The sequence below is a fragment of the Canis lupus genome, unplaced genomic scaffold (genome assembly GCF_011100685.1).
Source record: "Canis lupus familiaris isolate Mischka breed German Shepherd unplaced genomic scaffold, alternate assembly UU_Cfam_GSD_1.0 chrUn_S1580H1769, whole genome shotgun sequence".
Taxonomy (NCBI): Eukaryota; Metazoa; Chordata; class Mammalia; order Carnivora; family Canidae; genus Canis; species Canis lupus.
The window spans coordinates 39473-61312 of NW_023330421.1; the positions used below are offsets into that span (position 1 = coordinate 39473).

Sequence of the window (21840 nt, forward strand, 5' to 3'; positions counted from 1 at the left end):
TTATTTTGTCTGTAAAGCTCAACAAGTATCTTTCCATTCACTCAGATAACATCTTAGTCTATTAGTTGATAGATTTACCAGAACCAATTCACCTTTACTTACATATAGATAAATAATAAAAATAACCCTACAAACAAAATATTCAGAAACGATAAGCTAAAAATGTATCATGGGCAAACGATGTTTGATCAAATTTAGTATATAATTATAAAATCATTTAGGAAATTAAATCTATTTTATTAATTTAATAACAACCATGGCTTGTTAATTTTTCATAGAGGCTCTGTATTGATAGTTTCTATATCTGAAACTGTTCTAAGTTGTTTTGAATTTCAATTATACTTTAAACACACTGTGCTGTCAAATCCAACTGACTGCAGAACCCATTCTTCATATATACATCATACATACACACATACACATTCCATCAAACAGTCTCCGGGGATTAAATATGAATAAGATTATCACCTACCTTTCAAATTATACCTTTGGTACCTAACATGGTTGAGCCATGAAAAGACTTCTAAGTGACTATTTGCCATTACCATAACAGAATTAAAATATCAAAACAAAATCATAACAAAACATGGTAATACTTTCTGATAAGAAACAACCCATATTGCTCTTTATAAGAACTTATGGAATTATTAATATGTTCTCAATAATACTTGGTTCTTAATTTTTACTAAAGATTATATTCTGTATAAGCAACTGGATTGTTAAAAAATATAAATTATTCCAGTATGGAGATATATTTGTTCACTTTATTAAACCATTACTTATTAATACAATGTCATGATTCAAATTTGTTTTGCTACTTTTTTGAACATGTGGGCCAACAATCAAAGAAAGTTCTTAGCAGGAAATATCTAAGGGAAATAAATGTTTATAACAACATCCATATTTTAAAAAGAAAAAAGCAAATTCCCCAAAATGACATAATTGTTAATTTATTAACTAGGTGCACAAGAATCTTATTCAAAATTTAGTAAATGCATTTATTATTCTTCTTCAAAAACAAAGGAATCGGGTTGGGGTTAAAGGGGTGAGCCGCAGCCCTTGTCCTGTGCTGTCAGCCGGGAGCCGCAGGGGCAGCCTCTGTGCCCGGGAATAAGTTGCTCGGGAATAAGTTCCCCCACCAAACAGGCCCAGACACACTGAAGAAGTTGTCAGGGAATTTTGACCCACGAATTCACGGATTTACCTTAGGATGAGAAGCTTGGAAGAGAGCGCACAATCCATGTCAATTGCAAAAACAGTGTAGTCCTTGAAGGAGCTAGAAATATTATTTGTAAAACTCAAGCCTCGAAAACTACCTACCAGACATGCTATCCTACTTGCTTAAATGAGAAATGCCCTAGTGTCTTACTGTTCTATGATTGCATGACAAGTTACTGCAAATTGATGGCTTAACACACATTTATTATGGTCGGGTAGATCAGGGGTTGGTGTGACACAGCTGGATGCTCAGCTTAAGAGTCTCACGCAGTTGAAATACAGGTGTCTCTGCAAGTGGAATCTCATCCACTTGCATCCATCAACCCAGAAGATCCAGGGTTCTCTTCCAAGCCCCTTGGTTGTTGGCAGAATTAATAACTTTGTGTTTCTTGGACTGGCGTTATTGTTTTGCTCGTTGGCCAGAGGGGAGTCTTGTGCCTTAGCCAGATGGCTCTTCCATAGACCTTCTCATACTGTGAGTCTCTCTGACTTCATGGAGATCTCTTTTAAGGATTCATCTGATTGGATTAGACCTAGTCAGTTAATTTCCCCTTTGATGATTTTTTTTTTTTTTACCTTTGACGAATTTAATCCGGGAAGTGAATCCCATCATAGTCATGGGCTCTGGCCACACTCAAACAGAGATTATCTAAAATGTGCAGAAATGAAATTTCTAAAGCTAAAATCAAGTGGAACTTTAGAGGCCATGGATTTTTCTGCCATCTTAGAATGCTGCCTATGACAGTGTTACCATATATTGATCAGTTTGAATCATAGGTAATAGGTCAAGTAGCCCTACCATATTTTCCTTACACCCTTTAGTCTTTTGTACCTGTGTATATACACAGGTGTGTTTAAATCACCATCTTTTCACTCCTTCCACCAGGAATTTAGAGGCAGAACTCAGGCATCATACCGGTAGAGCCACATGCTCAGCTTACTACAAATAAAAATTGTTTCTCTTTCTGAGGAATTTTATATCGATACTCAGCACTTAAGGAAAAAATTTTCTTCGGTTTCATTTATCTGAATATATAAATAATTTTTGGTATAATTTTGGATATTCTAGAATTTAAAAGGCTGGCAAAGTATGTTTTTCATGTATAGAAGAAGCACTTATTAAATGCTTTTTTAAAGATTTTATTTATTCATGAGAGACACACAGAGAGATAGAGGCAGAGACACAGGAAGAGGGAGAAGCAGGATCCACGCAGGGAGCCCCACATGGGACTCCATCCCGGGTCTCCAGGATCATGCCCTGGGCCGAAGGTGGGCACTAAACCGCTGAGCCACCTAGACATCCCTTATTAAATACTTTTTTTGTGCGCTATGAGGAGATGTGAAATATTTAAGTTTAGAAGACCAGGTCTATACCTTTGGAGGAGTTTGTAATCTAGTTTTGTTTAAGTATGCACACTTGAAAAAAAAAAACCAAAATTGAAGTCTCATAAACTTGGCTTTATCTGGCTTCTGCCTAACTCTATGGCTGTCTTTCAGATTACTTTACCAATCTGCGTATTCCTTTAGTCACTTTTCCATCTCAGGGCTTTTCATAATGTGCTTACTGCTGCCTAGAAATTTCTGCCTGTTCAAATTAATTAATTGATTGATTGATTTTTACTTAAATGTAACTGTATTCTAGAAATTTCCTTTGGCCTCTCAGGACTATAAGATCCTGCCCTTATGCATTCTCCTAGCATTTCAGAGCACTATTTCAAAGCAATGCTTCCATTGTTACAATGAAAACGATGACATTGTAATACTTCTGTAATGATTTGTGTTATATCTTCCCTGTTACCATGGAGGATCCATGATGAGATTTAGTGGGTACTCCATCAATATTTGTTGAATGAATGATCATTTGACTATTTGCCTAGGAAAATTTCATGGAAGAACCCAAGACCTTTTCAAATTGGAGAGCAGGTTGGATGGATGAGGTGAGGCCACATTTTGGGAGCTTCAAATATCCACCTGAGTTGGATGTACCAGGGATTTCTAGGCTCTTAGAACTGACATAATTAAAGGGGCATTTTTTTGAAGTGTAAATTCAATAGTGGTTGTAGAGTGGATTGTATATAGGTCAGTCTAGAGTGGTGGTCCTCAAACTTGAGAGTGTGAAAGAATCACTTGGGTATTTTGCTATATGTAGACTCCTGACTTTTATTCTCTTTTCTTCGAATCTGATTCAGTCCAGTACCATAGCCACTAGCCACAGCTGGCTCGTAGGCACTTGAAATGTGCTTGTCTGAACTGAGATATGCTACAATTATAAAAATACCAGATTTCAAAGACTAGTATAAAAAAAAGAATGTAAAGTTTCACACTGATATGGTTTTTAATTGATTACATATTGAAATAATATTTTCACATGCATCAGGTTAATTTTACTTGTTTCATTTTAGTTTTTGAATCTGACTACATGACTATTTAAAATTACGTTTGTGACTCATCTGAAATTTCTGTCAGACAGTGCTGGTATAGGAGATGACACACTTTAACCAGCATCCCAGATGATCCTTACATTACTTTTAGAAAAGCTTTTATGCTTTTCAGATATTCCATAACGGATATTTTAGTAATGCAGGCCTAGGAAGTTGAGAGCCTAGACTAGATGGATGCCAAAGAGTTTGAATAAGAAGGTATATGTGTATTAGAACAAGATATTTTGAAAATTGAGTTAATGACTCAAAGGAAGAAGGGTACACTAAATAAATCCGAGGGGACAAGCCTGTAATACAGGCTAGTGTTGGTAAAATCTATGGGGATGTTAGGAAGAACTGCCCAAACTTGAGCCTATTCTGTTTCTTATTTATTTTGTAAACACTTAAGAATCCAGAAGCTTTGGAGAGATTTCTTTTTTTCTTTTTTAAGATTTTATTTACTTATTCATGAGAGACACAGAGAGAGAGGCAGAGGCAGAGGGAGAAGCAGGTTCCCCACAAGGAACCCGATGTGACTCCATCCCAGATCCTGGGATCTGGACCTGCGCCAAAGGCAGATGCTCAACTGCTGAGCCATCCAGGCATCCCTGAGAGGTGTCTTTGCTATTTTAATTGCTCGGTTTGACATTGACATCTTATTTAAATCATCATGAAAGTTTTTAAAAACTTGTTTTCAGTTACTTCAGTTTAGTTTTATTTACAATTCAGTGATGTCTTTCTAATGTGTAGGAGAAGGCTATTTGGGCAATGAGAAGGATAAATATAAATTAAGATTTATTTCTGTAGAAAATTCAAGCAGAGAGCATAACCAGACAAAACCACATCAGTAAAAGAGATAACTATGAAAAAGTGTCATAAACAGGCCTACACTCAATATTGGGATGCTAAAACCAGAAATGAAATTTTTAAACTAAAAATCAAGTGGAACTTTAGACTGAAAGTAACTTAATTAATGACTTAGTTGAACAGTTGAAGAGTCTTATTTCCTCAGTTGAGGAGACTGAGGTCCTGAGTAGATATGTGATGAGTTTAAGATTCAATATCTAGTTAGAATATTTAGTAGTAGAATCTAGAGTTCCTGACTTAATCCCTTTTTAAATTTTATCAATTTAAAGACATGGTAATGAATGCTTTTATTTTTAAAGGCTATTTAAAAAAAATCAACTGATTTTAGTTTAAAGTTATTCCCCCCAAGACTTATTTATTTATTTATTTATTTATTTATTTATTTATTTAGAGAGTATGCATGAGTGGGAAGGGCAGGGGGAGAGGCAGAGAATCTCAAGCCGACTCAGAACTGAGCTCTGAGCCCCATACAGGGCTCAATTCCAGGACCCTGAAATCATGATCAGAGCCAAAACCAAGAGTCGGAACTTTAACTTCCTGAGCCAACCACATGCCCCAAGATTATGGGTTTTTATTCGTTAAACTACACATTACTTGCCAAGAAAACGACAGTACAATCCATAATGAATTGTAGGTCAATACACAAATAGTTTCAACTGCCAGAAGATGGCACTGTTTACATGTGAAATAATACCTCTTAAAAATTCAGGGTATATGTTTAAATTCAGCTCAAAGTAAAATGAAGGAAAAATGTATTTAATGGCTTCCAAGCTATCAGTATATGTGAAATACATCAAAATGAAAAGCTGAATCATAATACATTACATATTTCATATCCTTGTAACTATTATAGGGATACCATTTATATTTACATTCACTTTGCATATTAATTTTTTACATGGACAAAGTATTGAATCATTTTTCTTCTTTTTTTTGAATCATTATTCTTATAGAAAGGTTTCTTTCAAATCACTAAGTGTTATTTTATTCTTGAGGCCAACATCTTGTCATAAAGCAAGTTTGTTCTAAATCTGAGAAGAATGTATTTATTCACGATAGACACACAGAGAAAGAGAGAGAGCGAGGCAGAGACACAGGCAGAGGCAGAGGCAGGCTCCACGCAGGGAGCCCCACGCGGACTCCACCCCTGGGCTCCAGGGTCAGGCCCAGGCTGAAGGCGCGTCAACCGCTGGGCCGCCCGGGCCGCCCCCAATTTCTTAAAAGCTGCGCTGGCAGACAGTCACCAGGCCCTCTCCAGCTGTGCTCGGTGCCACGCAGGCGGCTTCTTGACTGGCTCGAAGCATCTAAGCAAAAGTTTGCGGGGGGGGGGGGGGGGGGGGTCCCTGGGGCCACGTTAAGATGCAACCGGCGCGCAGTTCACATCACTTTGAAAACAAAAGAAAACAGAAAATCGCTTTGAAACTGCCGAACTGGGATCCTGGGCCTCACTCCGCAGGCCTCGGAGCGGGCGTCAGAGCCAGGTTTTGCAGTCCTCTCGCCTCAGCTGCGGCCCCGCGACCACAATTCCAGGTGCCCGCCAGGACCCTTCGAGCCCCGACAGCCCGGAAGCGCCTGACCACGCCTACCCACTGCGCCTGCGCGAGGCGCCCCCTCCGGCGAGCGGGGAGACTGGCGCTGGGCGGGCCGAGAGGCTCGTCGCGCCTGCGCGAAGGCCCCGGGGAGCAGCGTCGTTACTTTCCAAACGACTGGCGGGAACCGTTGGAGGCCGTGCGGTCGCCGTCTGGTCTGCCGGGCAGCAGCGCGCTCCCTCGTCCCTAGGCCTGGCCGTGGCGCCGCAGCTCTCCCGCGAGCAGAGGCGGAAATCGTGGCCCAGTTCTTCTGTGAGTCCCCCTCCCGCAGGCCAGAGGGCGGGGACAGCTGAGGCCAGCGGCCCTGGAGGCCCGGCCGGCCCGGAGGCGGGGGCCGGGGGTGGGGGGCGGCTCTGCTCCAGCGCCCGCCTGGCTGGAGAATCTAATCTAGGCGCCTTGCTCCTGGGGGAGCGGGAAGCCCAGGTGCTGCCCGGCCTGCCTCGCGCCGCGCCCCTGCACCAGCAGCCTTGCGGGAAACTGCGGATCCCACAGGCCGCCCAGCCCGGCCGCCCGGCACCACCCCGAGCGGTGGAGCCCAGTGCACTTTGAACAGCCCATCCACCAAGCTTTGATTCCGGTACTGAGGGCGATGGGCTAGATTTAGGACCAGGCCATGCTTGTACCCTCTGATAGACTCTGGCAGGAGAAGAGGAGGGAAAAGTGAGGGAGAGGCTTGCTCTGGAGCATCCGACCGGTTAATCAATCAATTGCTAATCCAGACGCAAAAGCCTATTTCCACACCCTGTGATCACGTAACCTGAATTGGGGCTTGCATTACCCTGAGCTTGTAGTTCTACTTGGACGCTAGGTTAATGCAGTTTGGCATTTTTATTTCCGCATAAACGCAGGTATCGTGTTCTTTTGATTTAGAAGCAACATTTTTAAGGATTTTCAGTGGCACTTTTCCCCTACTCTGCTTTCCGCAAGACACGCACAAACGCACGTTTAGGCTTTTTCAGTTTGATGCCATGAATGAAACCGCAGCCACATCTAAATAGGCTTTATTTTCCAGAGTTACAAAGTGGAAATAACTTTAACATTCCTTTTGTTTTCAGCATTTGGCATCAACAGCATTTTATATCAGCGTGGCATATATCCATCTGAAACCTCTACCAGAGGGCAGAAATACGGACTCACCTTGCTTATAACAACAGATCCTGAGCTCATAAAATAATTCAATCATGTAGTGGACAAGTGAAAGGTATTTAATTGTTGAAAACCAATTTGAGTTTTGCAGGTCTTCTTGGACCCGTACTTTCTGGCATCTTGGTGTTCATTTTTCAGCTCTATACAAAGAGGTGTAGAACACTGCAATCTCAAATATAGTGATTCTCCATCGGAAGGAAGCAAATAATAAAGTGAAAGAAAGTCCACTCTTCCCTACCACATTTTGAGTGGGTTAAATATGTTGATGTTAGGAATCTGATCTGGCTTCACAAAACAATCTCTATCAACTCCTTTTGAAGTGATTTTTGCAGTTCGTGTAGCCAGGTGGAACAAGTTGGAATTTTACATAACTATGATGATGTTTATTATTGGAGAGAAATCCACTACATATTTTTAATATGATATATTTTCTATAGCTGCCTAGAGTTTAAAACCGTCATTTAAGATAAATGAAAATGAAATTGGATCCAGCCTGGGAACTAAACTTAAAAAAATACTACTAATAGAATACCCAATAAAGTTTTTTAATGTCTTACTGTCTTCATTTGTCTTTGTTAAAATCCTGCCTGTCCGTTAGCCATTTCTAACTGAACACCCCTTGTTTTTTCTTAGCTCAAGAAATTACTGAATACTTGTTGAATGGATACTTGTTCTCCATCTATTCTGTCTCTTTTTTCCCCCATGTTTTTCTCTACTTAGGATTCTCACTTCTAATTTTTCTGTGTTATAGGATGTTTCTCCCTGGCTCCTCATTTCACCTTCCAAAACTAGTTCCAAAAAAAAAAAATTACAGTAATTTTTTTATACCTGAGTCATATATATATATATATATATATATATATATATATATATATATATTTTGTTTGTTTGTTTGTTTCAAGAGGCTTTATTTTTAAAATTCTATTAATTGTGTTTTTATCATCTTCAGGGCTAAATCACCCAGGGCGATACTCAGATTACTTAGCCTGAAACATAGAAGTAACTAAGAATCTATGTCACCTTAATTTGATGAAGAAGCAAGCCCTGCCTAAGTTACTGGTTTTTAGGTTGTCTCCTTTAAGACTACACTTAGGACATTTCACCTCAGTTGTATGTAGACCTTCCTATTTAATTTGTCCCTTTTATTTTAGTTAGAATGGAGGAATTGCTCTTCTTAGAGGCAAATTGTTCAATCTCTTTGAATCCCCATCCCTCTAGCCTTCTTAAGGAATCTACCCTAGTTCTTCTCTGGTATTTCTGATTTCTTTGTTTTGAGATATTTTCATTGGTTTCATTTGTCTTCAGTTTTAAAAGAAAAAAATTTCCACCCACCCCAGATCTTTAAGTGACTACCCAATCTCTTCCTTTTCCGAGCAAAATTGAGACAAGGTTGGTTTTTGTCAAGGGGTCAGCAAACTGATGGCCCATATCCAGCAAGTGGCCTATTTTTGTACTACCTGCAAACTGAGTGTTTTCAGATTTTTAAAGGCTAGTTTTTAAAAAACTATGCAAGAGACCTAGGTGGCCCACAAGTCCTAAATATTACAAGATTGTTTTTGTGTCTTAAAAAAAAACAAAACTGTGTATTCTTGAGTATATTATCCCAAGTTCCAAGATTAATTCAGGGCTCATTATGAGGCCCCCTTATTATAATCTCTAAGATGACTTCTGACACATACATAACTTTACTAACAATCTTTGTGTAGTTGACTCATAAACATACATCCAACCCAAGTCTTCTCTTTGCTCATATAGTAAGTGGCTCCCTTGATATCCACATGTGGCTAACCTAGTGATACTTGAAAACTAAATTTAAGGGGGTCCTGGCTGGCTCAGTCAGTAGAGCATGCAACTCTTGATCTTGGGTTGTAAGTTCCAGCCCCACATTGGGTGTGGAGATTACTTAGAAATAAAACCTTAGGGCAGCCCGGGTGGCTCAGCAGTTTAGCACTGCCTTCAGCCCAGGGCATGATCCTGGAGACCTGGGATCGAGTCCCACATCAGGCTCCCTGCATGGAGCCTGCTTCTCCCTCTGCCTGTATCTCTTCCTCTCTCTCTATCATGAATAAATAAATAAAATCTATGAAATCTCTTGACTCTACCTATACTGATCCATCTCTACCAATTTATCCTTCTATAAGCCTTCAGTACCTCTTGCTTGAATTACTAATCAATTAGCATCCCTAGATCCTCTCTTTACTTCCACTCTACTTTCCACACATCACAGCCTAAAGGATAGTTCTGAAATATAAGTTTAATCACATCACACCGTACTTCAGACACAGTAATGACTTCCCTGATTCTTGAAGTATAAGTTCTTTAATTTACCCCATGTGACCTTGCGTGGTCTGGCCCCTATGTATCTTGCACAAACCGACCTTGTTCATTCTCCCTTTCTTAACTGTATTTGTATTACCCTTTCAATCCTCTGGTCAGATACTTTTCGCTTTTCAGTATTTTAGACCTGTACCCTTTTCTGTAATCTTTTGCATATTTAATGGTATTTAAGTGTAGAACTGAAGTCAAGTGAGAATTCCCTGAGTCAAGTTTTCCTATATTCTCTCATTGGATCACATACTGCACCTTCTTAACATTTATTACAATTAAAAATTTGCATTTATTGCTGCAGTGATTAGATTAATGCTCATCTTCTGGAATTTACCTTGGATTAGAGTATACTGCATGTTCACTACTCTGTGCTTAGCATTCAGTACTAACTACATCTGGTACGGATACTGAGAATTGGACAACGGGAGCTAGGTTATTGTGAGGCAAGTTTTCTGTACAGGTTGGAGGAGTTCCAAAATACCAGTGGTAGGAATTTGCTAAGGGCAGAAAGTGAGACCTGGGAAGAGTTACTTTGTAATGCAGTGAACCAAAAAAGATGCCTTGTTCTGTATTGCAGATTGGTTATACAAGTGTTCAGTTCAGAAACTGGTGGTATTCATCTCAAATATTGAAAGCGGTGAAGTCCTTGAAAGGTGGAAGTTTGATATTGAGTGCGACAAGACTGCAAAAGATGACAGGTAAGTATGAATTAAACTGCTTCCACCTTCATAGATTTTTTTTCCAAAACTTGTTTTCTTGACTCAATGAATTCTAACTATATTGAACTAGTTTCGTATAAGGTAGTTTGTTTCTAACTATGTTAGATCTCCCGTGGAGAAGAATAAGACTCACAAACTGTGCTCACAAAAGAGTCGTGCCTATTATGGACTTGTATAGTGTACTTTTAACATAACTGCCCTTAGTCTAAAATCCATAAATTTCACCCTTTAGTATTTATGGTGCTATATGTAAGCTACACATGATGTATTAGGTGGGCCATTTAATGGATTGTGTCAAGGTACTTTTAACCATGAAGTATTATCCTAGATTTTCTCCTAGCTTGATATGCAGCTCTACTGTATTTCATTTAACGCTATTAACTTCCTAAGACACTCTGAACTGAAGTTCTTAGATCCTCTGGATGGGAAATGCCCCCTCATTATATGCTAATTCTTAGCATTGTCCCAGGCATGCTTACCTGTAAACTCAGAACTCTCTCTCATAATGAAATGTAGTTTGTTCCTGAAGCCTTTGGTCTGTTTTAGAAAATGTTTATTTTATTTTTTTAGTAAATTTATTTTTTATTGGTTTTCAATTTACCAACATACAGAATAACACCCAGTGCTCATGCCGTCAAGTGCCCCCCTCAGTGCCCACCACCCAGTCACCCCCACCCCCGCCCTCCTCCCCTGCCACCACCCCTAGTTCGTTTCCCAGAGTTAGGAGTATGTATGTTCCGTCTCCCTTTCTGATATTTCCCACACATTTCTTCTCCCTTCCCTTATATTCCCTTTCACTATTATTTATATTCCCCAAATGAATGAGAACATACAATGTTTGTCCTTCTCCGACTGACTTATACTGCACTCAGCATAATACCCTGCAGTTCCATCCACGTTAAGCAAATGGTGGGTATTTGTCATTTCTAATGGCTGAGTAATGTTCCATTGTATACATAAACCACATCTTCTTTATCCATTCATCTTTCGATGGACACCGAGGCTCCTTCCACAGTTTGGCTATTGTGGACATTGCTTCCAGAAACATCCGGGTGCAGGTGGGTGCAGGTGTCCCGGCGTTTCATTGCTTCTGCATCTCTGAAGTAAATCCCCAGAGGTGCAATTGCTGGGTCATAGGGCAGGTCTATTTCTAACTCTTTGAGGAACCTCCACACAGTTTTCCAGAGTGGCTGCACCAGTTCACATTCCCACCAACAGTGTAAGAGGGTTGCCATTTCTCCGCATCATCTCCAACATTTGTGGTTTCCTGCCTTGTTAATTTTCCCAACTCTCATGGTGTAAGGTGGTATCTCATTGTGGTTTTGGTTTGTATTTCCCTGATGGCAAGTGATGCAGAGCATTTTCTCATGTGGGTGTTGGCCATGTCTATGTCTTCCTCTGTGAGATTTCCCTTCATGTCTTTTGCCCATTTCATGATTGGATTGTATGTTTCTTTGGTGTTGAGTTTAAGAAGTTCTTTATAGATCTTGGATGCTAACCCTTTTCATCTGATATGTCATTTGCAAATATCTTCTCCCATTCTGTAAGTTGTCTTGTAGTTTTGTTGACTGAATCCTTTGCTGTGCAAAAGCTTCTTATCTTGATGAAGTCCCAATAGTTCATTTTTGCTTTTGTTTCTTTTGCCTTCATGGATGTATCTTGCAAGAAGTTATTGTGGCCGAGTTCAAAAAGGGTGTTGCCTGTGTTCTACTCTAGGATTTTGATGGAATCTTGTCTCACATTTAGATCTTTCATCCATTTTGAGTTTATCTTTGTGTGTGGTGAAAGAGAGTGGTCTAGTTTCATTCCTCTGCATGTGGATGTCCAATTTTCCCAGCACCATTTATTAAAGAGACTTTCTTCCAATGGATAATCTTTCCTCCTTTATCGAATATTAGTTGACCATAAAGTTCAGGGTCCATTTCTGGGTTCTCTATTCTGTTCCATTGATCTATGTGTCTGTTTTTGTGCTGGTACCACACTGTCTTGATGACCACAGCTTTGTAGCATAACCTGAAATCTGGCATTGTGATGCCCCCAGATATGGTTTTCTTTTTTAAAATTCCCCTGGCTATTTGGGGTCTTTTCTGATTCCACACAAATCTTAAAATAATTTGTTCTCTCTGAAGAAAGTCCATGGTATTTTGATAGGGATGCATTAAACATGTACATTGCTCTGGGTAACATTGACATTTTCACAATCTTAATTCTGCCAATCCATGAGCATGGAATATTTTTCCATCTCTTTGTGTCTTCCTCAATTTCTTTCACAAGTGTTCTATAGTTTTTAGGGTATAGTTCCTTTACCTCTTTGGTTAGGTTTCTTCCTAGGTATCTTATGCTTTTGGGTGCAATTGTAAATGGGATGGACTCTTTAATTTCTCTTTCTTCAGTCTCATTGTTAGTGTATAGAAATGCCATTGATTTCTGGGCATTGATTTTGTATCCTGCCACACTGCCAAATTGCTATATGAGTTCTAGCAATCTTGGGGTGGAGGCTTTTGGGTTTTCTATGTAGAGTATCATGTCATCGGCGAAGAGGGAGAGTTTGACTTCTTCTTTGTCAATTTGAATGCCTTTAATGCCTTTTTTTTTGTCTGATTGCTGAGGCTAGGACTTCCAGTACTATGTTGAATAGCAGTGGTGAGAGTGGACATCCCTGTCTTGTTCCTGATCTTAGGGGAAAGGCTCCCAGTGCTTCCCCATGGAGAATGATATTTGCTGTGGGCTTTAGGTAGATGGCTTTTAAGATGTTGAAGAATGTTCCCTCTATCCCTACACTCTGAAGAGTTTTGATCAGGAATGGATGCTGTATTTTGTCAAATCCTTTCTCTGCATCTAATGGGAGGATCCTATGGTTCTTGGTTTTTCTCTTGCTGATATGATGGATCACATTGTTTGTTTTATGAGTATTGAACCAGCCTTCTGTCCCGGGGATAAATCGTACATGGTCATGGTGAATAATTTTCTTAATGTGTTGTTGGAACCTATTGGCTAGTATCTTCTTGAGAATTTTTGCATCCATATTCATCAGGGATATTGGTCTGTAATTCTCCTTTTGGTGGGGTCTTTGTCTGGTTTTGGAATTAAGGTGATGCTGGCCTCATAGAAAGAATTTGGAAGTACTCCATCTCTTTCTATCTTTCCAAACAGCTTTAGTAGAATAGGTGTGGTTTCTTCTTTAAACGTTTGATAGAATTCCCCTGGGAAGCCATCTGGCCCTGGACTTTTGTGTCTTGAGGGGTTTTTGATGACTGCTTCAATTTCCTCCCTGGTTATTGGCCTGTTTAGGTTTTCTATTTCTTCCTGTTCCAGTTTTGGTAGTTTGTGGCTTTCCAGGAATGTGTCCATTTCTTCTAGATTGCCTAATTTATTGGCCTATAGCTGTTCGTAATATGTTTTTAAAATCGTTTGTATTTCCTTGGTGTTGGTAGTGATCTCTCCTTTCTCATTCATGACTTTCTTAATTTGAGTCTTCTCTATCTTCTTTTTAATAAGGTTGGCTAACGGTTTATCTATCTTATTAATTCTTTCATAGAACCAACTCCTGTTTATGTTGATCTGTTCCACAGTTCTTTTGGTCTTGATTTCGTTGAGTTCTGCTCGAATCTTTCTTAACTCTCTTCTTTTTTTTTTTTTTTAATTTATTTATTTATGATAGTCACAGAGAGAGAGAGAGAGAGAGGCAGAGACACAGGCAGAGGGAGAAGCAGGCTCCATGCACCGGGAGCCCGACATGGGATTCGATCCCGGGTCTCCAGGACCGCGCCCTGGGCCAAAGGCAGGCGCCAAACCGCTGCGCCACCCAGGGATCCCCTTAACTCTCTTCTTCTACTGGGTGTAGGATCTATTTGCTGTTTCTTCTCTAGCTCCTTTATGTGTAAGGTTAGCTTTTATATTTGAGATCTTTCCAGTTTTTGAGTGGATGCTTGTATTGCGATGTATTTGCCCCTTAGGACTGCTTTTGCTGCATCCCAATGATTTTGAATGGTTGTACCTTCATTCTCATTAGTTGCCATGAATCTTTTTAATTCTTCCTTAATTTCCTGGTTGACCCTTTCATCTTTTAGCAAGATGATCCTTAACCTCCACGTGTTTGAAGGCCTTCCAAACTTCTTGTTGTGATTTAGTTCTAATATCAAGGCATTATGGTCTGAGAATATGCAGGGGACGATCCCAGTATTTTGGTATCGGTTCAAGCCCCATTTGTGACCCAGGATGTGGTCTATTCTGGAGAAAGTTCCATGTGCACTTGAGAAGAATGTGTATTCAGTTGAGTTTGGATGTAAAGTTCTGTAGATACCTGAAGTCCATCTGGTCCAGTGTATCATTTAAAGCTCTTGTTTCTTTGGAGATTTTGTGCTTAGAAGACCTATCCAGTGCAGAAAGCCTTAAATCGAAGTCACCAAGTAGAAGTGTATTATTATCTAAATATGTCTTAATTTTGGTTATTAATTGATTGATATATTTGTCAGCTCCCACATTCAGGGCATATATATTGAGGATTGTTAAGTCCTCTTGTTGGATAGATACTTTAAGTATGATATAGTGTCCCTCTTCATCTCTTACTACAGTCTTTGGGGTAAAGTTCAGTTTATCTGATATAAGGATGGCTACCACTACTTTCTTTTGAGGACCATTTGAATGGTAAATGGTTCTCCAACCTTTTGTTTTCAGGCTGTAAGTGTCCTTCTGTCTAAGATGAGTCTCTTGTAGACAGAAAATAGATGGGTCCTGCTTTTTTATCCAGTCTGAAACCCTGCACCTTTTGATGGGGTCATTAAGCCCGTTCACATTCAGAGTTACTATTGACAGGTAGGAGTTTAGTGTCATCATGATATCTATTCAGTCCTTTTTTTGTGGATTGTTCCACTGAACTTCTTCTTAAAGGGAAATTTTAAGAGTCCCCCTTAAAATTTCTTGCAGAGCTGGTTTGGAGGTCACATATTCTTTCAGTTCCTGCCTGTCTTGGAAGGTCTTTATCTCTCCTTTTATTCTGAATGAGAGCCTTGCTGGATAAAGTATTCTTGGTTGCATGTTCTTCTCATTTAGGACCCTGAATATATCCTGCCAGCCCTTTCTAGCCTACCAGGTCTCTGTGGAGAGGTCTGCTGTAACCCTAATACTCCTCCCCATAAAATTCAGGGAATTCTTGTCTCTTGCTGCTTTAAGGATCTTCTCTTTATCTTTGGAATTTGCAAGCTTCACTACTAAATGTCGAGGTGTTGAGCAGTTTTTATTGATTTTAGGGGGGGAACACTCTATCTCCTGGATCAGAATGCCTGTTTCCCTTCTCAGATTAGGAAAGTTTTCAGCTAGGATTTGTTAAAATACATATTCTGGCCCTCCGGCCCTTTCGGCGCACTTGGGAAACCCAATTAAATGTAGGTTTTTCTTCCTCAGTCTGTCGTTTATTTCTCTTAATCTATCTTCATGGTCTTTTAATTGTTTGTCTCTTTTTCCCTCAGTTTCTCTCTTTCCCATCAACTTGTCTTCTATGTCTCCCTCTCATTCTTCTGCCTCATGAACCCTCGTTGTGTGGACTTCTAGTTTGGATTGCACCTCATTCAATTGATTTTTAATTTCTGCCTGATTATATCTAAATATTGCAGTCATGAAGTCTCTTGAGTCCTTTATGCTTTTTTCTAGCCCCCAGTAGGTTTATAATAGTGCTTCTGAATTTCCTTTCTGACATTGAATTGTAATCCAGATTTTGTAACTCTGTGGGACAGAGGACTGTTTCTGATTCTTTCTTTTGAGTTGAGGATTTCTTTCTAGTCATTTTGCTCAGTGCAGAGTGGCCAAAAACAAGTTGTATTGGGAAAAGGAGAAAAAGAGAGGAGAGAAAGAAGGAAAGAAAAGAGAAAAAGAAATAAGAAAAAAGGAAGTAAAAAAGAAGAAACAGAGATAGAAAAATAAAGAAAGGAAAAAGAAGGGCAGGGTAAGCAAACAGAAATCAAAAAGCAAAAAAAAAAAAAACAAAAACAAAAACAAAACACAGGGGAGTATCTTCTGTTTCTGTACTTTAATTCCCTTGACATCCCCTGGAATTTGTCCGTCTAGTTGGTCTTCTGGGGGACGGGCCTGTTGTGCTGATTTTCAGGTGTTAGCACTTGGGGGAGCTGCTCTGCCCCCTGCCTGGTGCAGGGCTCAGTGGGGATTGTTTACCCCTTGAGGCTCCAGAGGGAACAACTGCAGTGGTGGCGGCCAGCTCTGGAGCCCTGGAGTCAGCTCCCGCAGTAACTACAGAGCTCTCCATCTGTAGGGGCCTGGATGCTCCAGGGGCATGGCCGCTATCTGCTCAGTTCGGGGCAGGAGCGTCCTTCCCGTCCTGGGCCCTCCTGGCCTCTGCCTGTCCTTGGGGGAGGCCGGATCCTGGGATGTTTCCCTGGTGCCCTGTGCTCCCGGGCCTGCGCTGTTGGATTTGCGCTCCACCGCATAGCCACCTCTCCGCAGAGCTGCCGTCTGAGCCCCTCTGAGCTGCTCCTGGGTCCAGCGGTGCCACGCTGCAGCCCTTTAGGGAGCTCAGCGCACTCTCCCCTGGGCACAGTTGCTCTGTTAGTGTCTCAGGGAGCCTGAGGGCATCCCCACTTTTCTGCGGTCCTGCTCCAACTCCCTGCGAGGCCTTTCCGCCCAGGAAGATTGGTGAAGCTCCTGCTTCTCGGGGCCTGGGGTCTCCTGTCCTGGGGACACTCACCCCGGCCTTAGCCCGGCTCCTAGTGGGGCCCCTCCCCCTCGGATGCCTTTTGTTTCTTTTTTTTTTTATGATAGGCACACAGTGAGAGAGAGAGAGGCAGAGACACAGGCAGAGGGAGAAGCAGGCTCCATGCACTGGGAGCCCGACGTGGGATTCGATCCCAGATCTCCAGGATCGCGCCCTGAGCCAAAGGCAGGCGCTAAACCGCTGCGCCACCCAGGGATCCCGCCTTTTGTTTCTTTAGTTCTTTTTGCCCCATCTTCCTACCTTGATTGAAGCATGAACCTTCTCACTGTAGCATTTCAGCTATTCTCTCTTTAAATCTCAGGCCGAATTCATAGATTTTCAGGATGATTTGAAGATTATCTAAGTAATTGGTGGGGACAGGTGATTTGGGGTCCCTCCTCTTCCGCCATCTTGCCCCTCCCCTAGAAAATGTTTAATTATAAATACACCTTGATATAACATCTTCTTTGAAGCACTACAGAATTAGACATTTAGGTATTCCTAAAAATACCAAAATGATTATACCAATTAAAGATCTTAGATACTAATTGTTATCTTTATTTTACAATATGCTGAATGTTTCTTGACTTGAAGCACTCTGCAGGTTTTCTGGTCATCTGTTATTTAATGACCTGATACTAAGATCAGCCTTAATAACTGGAATAATAAATGAAATTATAATTGTTTTTTTAAAAACTCGTTTGGAATGCATTACTTAATTTGAGTTTTGAAGCATTTAATCAAACAAATAATCTTACCAGTGTTTTAAATAACTTGTTAAAACTTAAAATGAATCAAATCATTTAGTTTCTTTGGTAGCACACCCAGAGAAATGTCTCAGAAGGCCATCCAGGATGAGATCCTCTCCATAATCCGACAGATCACAGTTACCGTGACGTTTCTGCCCTTGTTGGAAGTCTCTTGTAAGTATTATATGACTTCACGTTGGTTCAGATTTCTTGTGGAAAGACTAAGGTATTACTTTAAGAATTAACCGTTTTGTTGAATTTTTTCTTAATTATCCATGTCATGGTATATAAGTGAGAAAAACGTCATGAATCTAAGGCAATGCTGGTTGTGTTTTTTTTTTTAATTTTTTTTTTATTTATGATAGTCACAGAGAGAAGGAGAGAGAGGCAGAGACAAAGGCAGAGGGAGAAGCAGGCTCCATGCACCGGGAGCCTGATGTGGGATTCGATCCCGGGTCCAGGATCGCGCCCTGGGCCAAAGGCAGGCGCCAAACCGCTGCACCACCCAGGGATCCCCTGGTTGTGTTTTATTTACAAGTGCTGAATAGGGAAAGAATGAAAGTTTTCTACAGTACTCCTGAATATTTAGATTTAATTTCTTCCATTACTTTTATTTTATACACATTTCCTTGTATATAATTAAGACTTAGGTATAACTGTGTCTTTCTTTTCTAGCTTAGTTACTCCTTCATTAATCAGATATACCCTAAATGCCTACTGTATGCCTAACACGGTTCTGGGCATTGGGATACAGCAGTCACAGAACCAAGATGTTCTTTTTCTCTGGCTTAGATTCATGCTGTCTCGTGATTAATTATATACTTTCTGCAAATATCTTTAGTGGCTCTTTGAAGAAAAAAAAATCAAGTTTTTCATTAAGTAAAAGGGAGTACAGTATTTTCTGTACTAAAATTTCCATTGAAGAAAAGCAATTAGCTAATATAACTGATTAGAGATCAAGCTAAACTAGCTTTTCTGACATGATAGCTGGCTCACATGTGAGGGAGACAGGAAGGATAGTTGTACCTTTCAAAAAATAATTGTACTTTAATGATCTTATCCAATTTAGGTTCATTTGACCTACTGATTTATACAGACAAGGATTTGGTTGTACTTGAAAAATGGGAAGAGTCAGGACCACAGTTTGTTACCAATTCTGAGGAAGTCCGTCTTCGTTCATTTAGTACTACTATCCACAAAGTAAATAGCATGGTGGCCTATAAAATTCCCACCAGTGACTGAGGATGAGATAAGGACAGTGATGTACTTGTAGTTCTCAGATGCGGTTTTCCTGAAACCAAGTCAACTATAGTTGATAAATTTTGTATCACTGGTTAATTTTTAGACTGGGAAAACTTAACATTCTACATCTATTGAACTGTGCATAATTGTCCAATTTTTTCTACCTGTATAACTTTATACAGGGTTGACATAAATTATTGCACATTGTTCAAAAGGGAACTAGCAGATCACATCAGCATTGTTGTCAATTCCTTGAAAGTGGTAACTGTAGATGGATAACTTTTGCCATAAAACTAAATGCCTTCTTAAATCAGACCTTTTGGTCAAGGACTTTGACTCTGGAATATAGGTAGGAAGATATTAAATGTAAAATACAGCAACAGAAGTCTGAATATTGAGAGTGTTTGTTTAGATTCTGAAATTATCTAACGATAACTTGCAAGTAATGAAACATTGCTCATAATAGGTCTCTGCCATTTATTTTATTTGTATATTTTCCATATTGAAAACATTTCCAATGATTTGATTTTAATTTGTTGTAGAACTCGAACCTACAAAGCTACGTATATTGCCACTGTTTAAATTCCTGTGATACAGAACTCTTAATTTTTTTTATGTTTTCTAAAATCAAGCTTTAAATGATGATGAAATAAAGTTAAATATGTATGTTTAAAATTTGTCTTAAAATATGTTTATATTGGTGTGGTATTAACACATACAATAGAATGGATTCAGTATAGCAAATAATATCTTGTGCTTACTGAGGCCTAAGGATACAAACTTGAATAAATCTGGAGGTACTTTCAATTTAATGAACAAGCTTTGATTATATCTCTTTAATCTTATAACCTTAGACTTAAAATAAGCATCATTCTCTGTAAAAAATAATAGATGTCATTGGAATTAATTCATTTTAGCATGTAGTGTACTGGAGAACTTTTCTATCCTCTTAGCCTTATTGCCAGCCTAGTTTTCCTTATTTTTTAAGGGTCAGTTTAAGGCAAACTTCTGACGTCTTTTCTCATCTCTATTCTAAATGTTACCTTGTTTTGTAATTAAGTGCTTAGTATCAGACACCGTTCTAAGCTTTTTATATGATTTAACTCATTAACCTTCACTATAAAGTAAAAACACATGGCCTGTATCACTCATTCAGAAATTACAAAGTGAGCACCTGTTAAAGTGCCAAGTATTAGGATGAATGAAATAAAGTCCTGGTCTTTCTAAAGCGTGAGATATGGAGAGGAAAATAGATGGCAATCTTCCAGGCAGTTACTACACAGGTTTATCTCATTATGTATTTGTCTTTGTTTTTTCACCTGAGTAATCTAATCTCTTTGATCCAGTTGCCTGCTTGTTAAGAATAAAGGGCAATTCTCTCATTGCAAGACAAATAAGTGCCAGTAATTGATGACAGGTATCGTGAATGCTATTGTGAAAGCCCATTGCCTTGAGAATTGTTGAAGCTATCTAATTGAGGTCCACCCACATGTGTCCTTTTCCTGAATAAGAAAAGTAGTTCTAGGGATCCCTGGGTGGCGCAGCGGTTTAGCGCCTGCCTTTGGCCCAGGGCGTGATCCTGGAGACCCGGGATCGAATCCCACGTCGGGCTCCCGGTGCATGGAGCCTGCTTCTCCCTCTGCCTTTGTCTCTGCCTCTCTCTCTCTCTGTGTGTGACTATCATAAATAAATAAAAAAAAATAAAGTAGTTCTGCAGAAATGAAAATGATGTTGAATTAAGGTATGGTCAAGAGTCTGGTTTTCCAAACATGAGGTATGTTACAAAGTGAACACTAGTAAGATTAAAACATTTAAATACTGGGCTGTTTGTAACCTCTAAACATGAAACATTAGGTTGAGAAGGAAAACAGAACTGGAAGTTCAGTAAAAATATGAAGAGTTAACAATTCTGGTCCTACTTTTGGGACAAAAGTTTGAAATTCTTTTTAGAAAGCAGTAACTGCTTTAGGAAACACTAAATGACTCTGCTAAATAACCAGAAATAATGTGGTCATTCCCTGAAAAATGTTCACCAGTAGCAACTTTCTTAATAGGTCACGGATAATACTTTAATTTCTGTCAGTTGTTTTTATTCATCAAATTAAACTGTCCTAATATTGCCACTTATACTTTGTGGCTTATAACACTACTGACTCCTACTAGTACATCTATTAGAGTTGAGTGGGAGCCAAGCTACAAGCTTTATTGGCAAAGCTCAATCGGAAAAGCTTTGGCCTATGGCTCCAACTAAACTTGTCCTGCCCTCTTTTCCTATACCTTGAAGTCCACCTTAAGAGGAAGATATTTATTTATTTATTTTTTTAAGAGGAAGATATTTAAACCAACAGATGCAAGAATTGCGAATGACCTATGAACAGTGGGTATTATGTGTAATTGATGAATCACTAAATTATACTCCTGAAACCAATATTACACTATATGTTAACTAAAATTTAAATAAATGTTTGGAAGAAAAAAAGAGCCCTACATGACTTCCACACCATGTTATACAGAGAAACCAAGATTCTAAGAGAGCCTGATGGGCCTGCCCTGGACTCTTGACTCAGTTTTGCTTACCATAGGTGGAGGAATGGAAACATGTTCCGACTGGGCCTATCAGGGTCTGAAATAGAGCCCCAGAAGGGACTGAACCACACGTCTCCAGGATTCTTCTCCCAGTGTCATCAATTGGAGAGAGGAGTCAAGCCTCCATGGGAATTCACACAGAGGTGTGTAATAGTCTCATGTATTAATTGGCTTTTACACAAACAACCATAGAATAACAATTTTTTCCCTGTAAGTCTGTGGGTTATCTGGAGTGCTTGTCTTCTTCTCCTGCAAATCTGCAGGGCACGTGTC

The 21840-nt window shown here is 39.7% G+C and overlaps 1 protein-coding gene across 8 annotated transcripts in view; it reads left to right on the forward strand.

The window, feature by feature from the left end:
- The first annotated feature begins 6116 nt into the window (after nucleotides 1-6116).
- LOC119878403 (rho GTPase-activating protein 20-like) overlaps nucleotides 6117-21840 on the forward strand; it is a 79960-nt gene continuing 64236 nt past the window's right edge. Inside the window, exons 1-5 of one of the 8 annotated variants that reach the window (XM_038589033.1) lie at nucleotides 6119-6346; nucleotides 7150-7295; nucleotides 10146-10266; nucleotides 17798-17913; nucleotides 21564-21710. In XM_038589033.1, the coding sequence (XP_038444961.1) occupies nucleotides 21693-21710 (18 nt within the window). In that variant the 5' untranslated portion in view covers nucleotides 6119-6346; nucleotides 7150-7295; nucleotides 10146-10266; nucleotides 17798-17913; nucleotides 21564-21692. Of the gene's footprint in view, nucleotides 6347-6504; nucleotides 6672-7149; nucleotides 7296-10145; nucleotides 10267-17797; nucleotides 17914-19482; nucleotides 20399-20684; nucleotides 20723-21563; nucleotides 21711-21840 lie in introns of those variants that run through there. The other 7 variants (XM_038589035.1, XM_038589034.1, XM_038589036.1 and 4 more) reach the window with 7 other exon arrangements.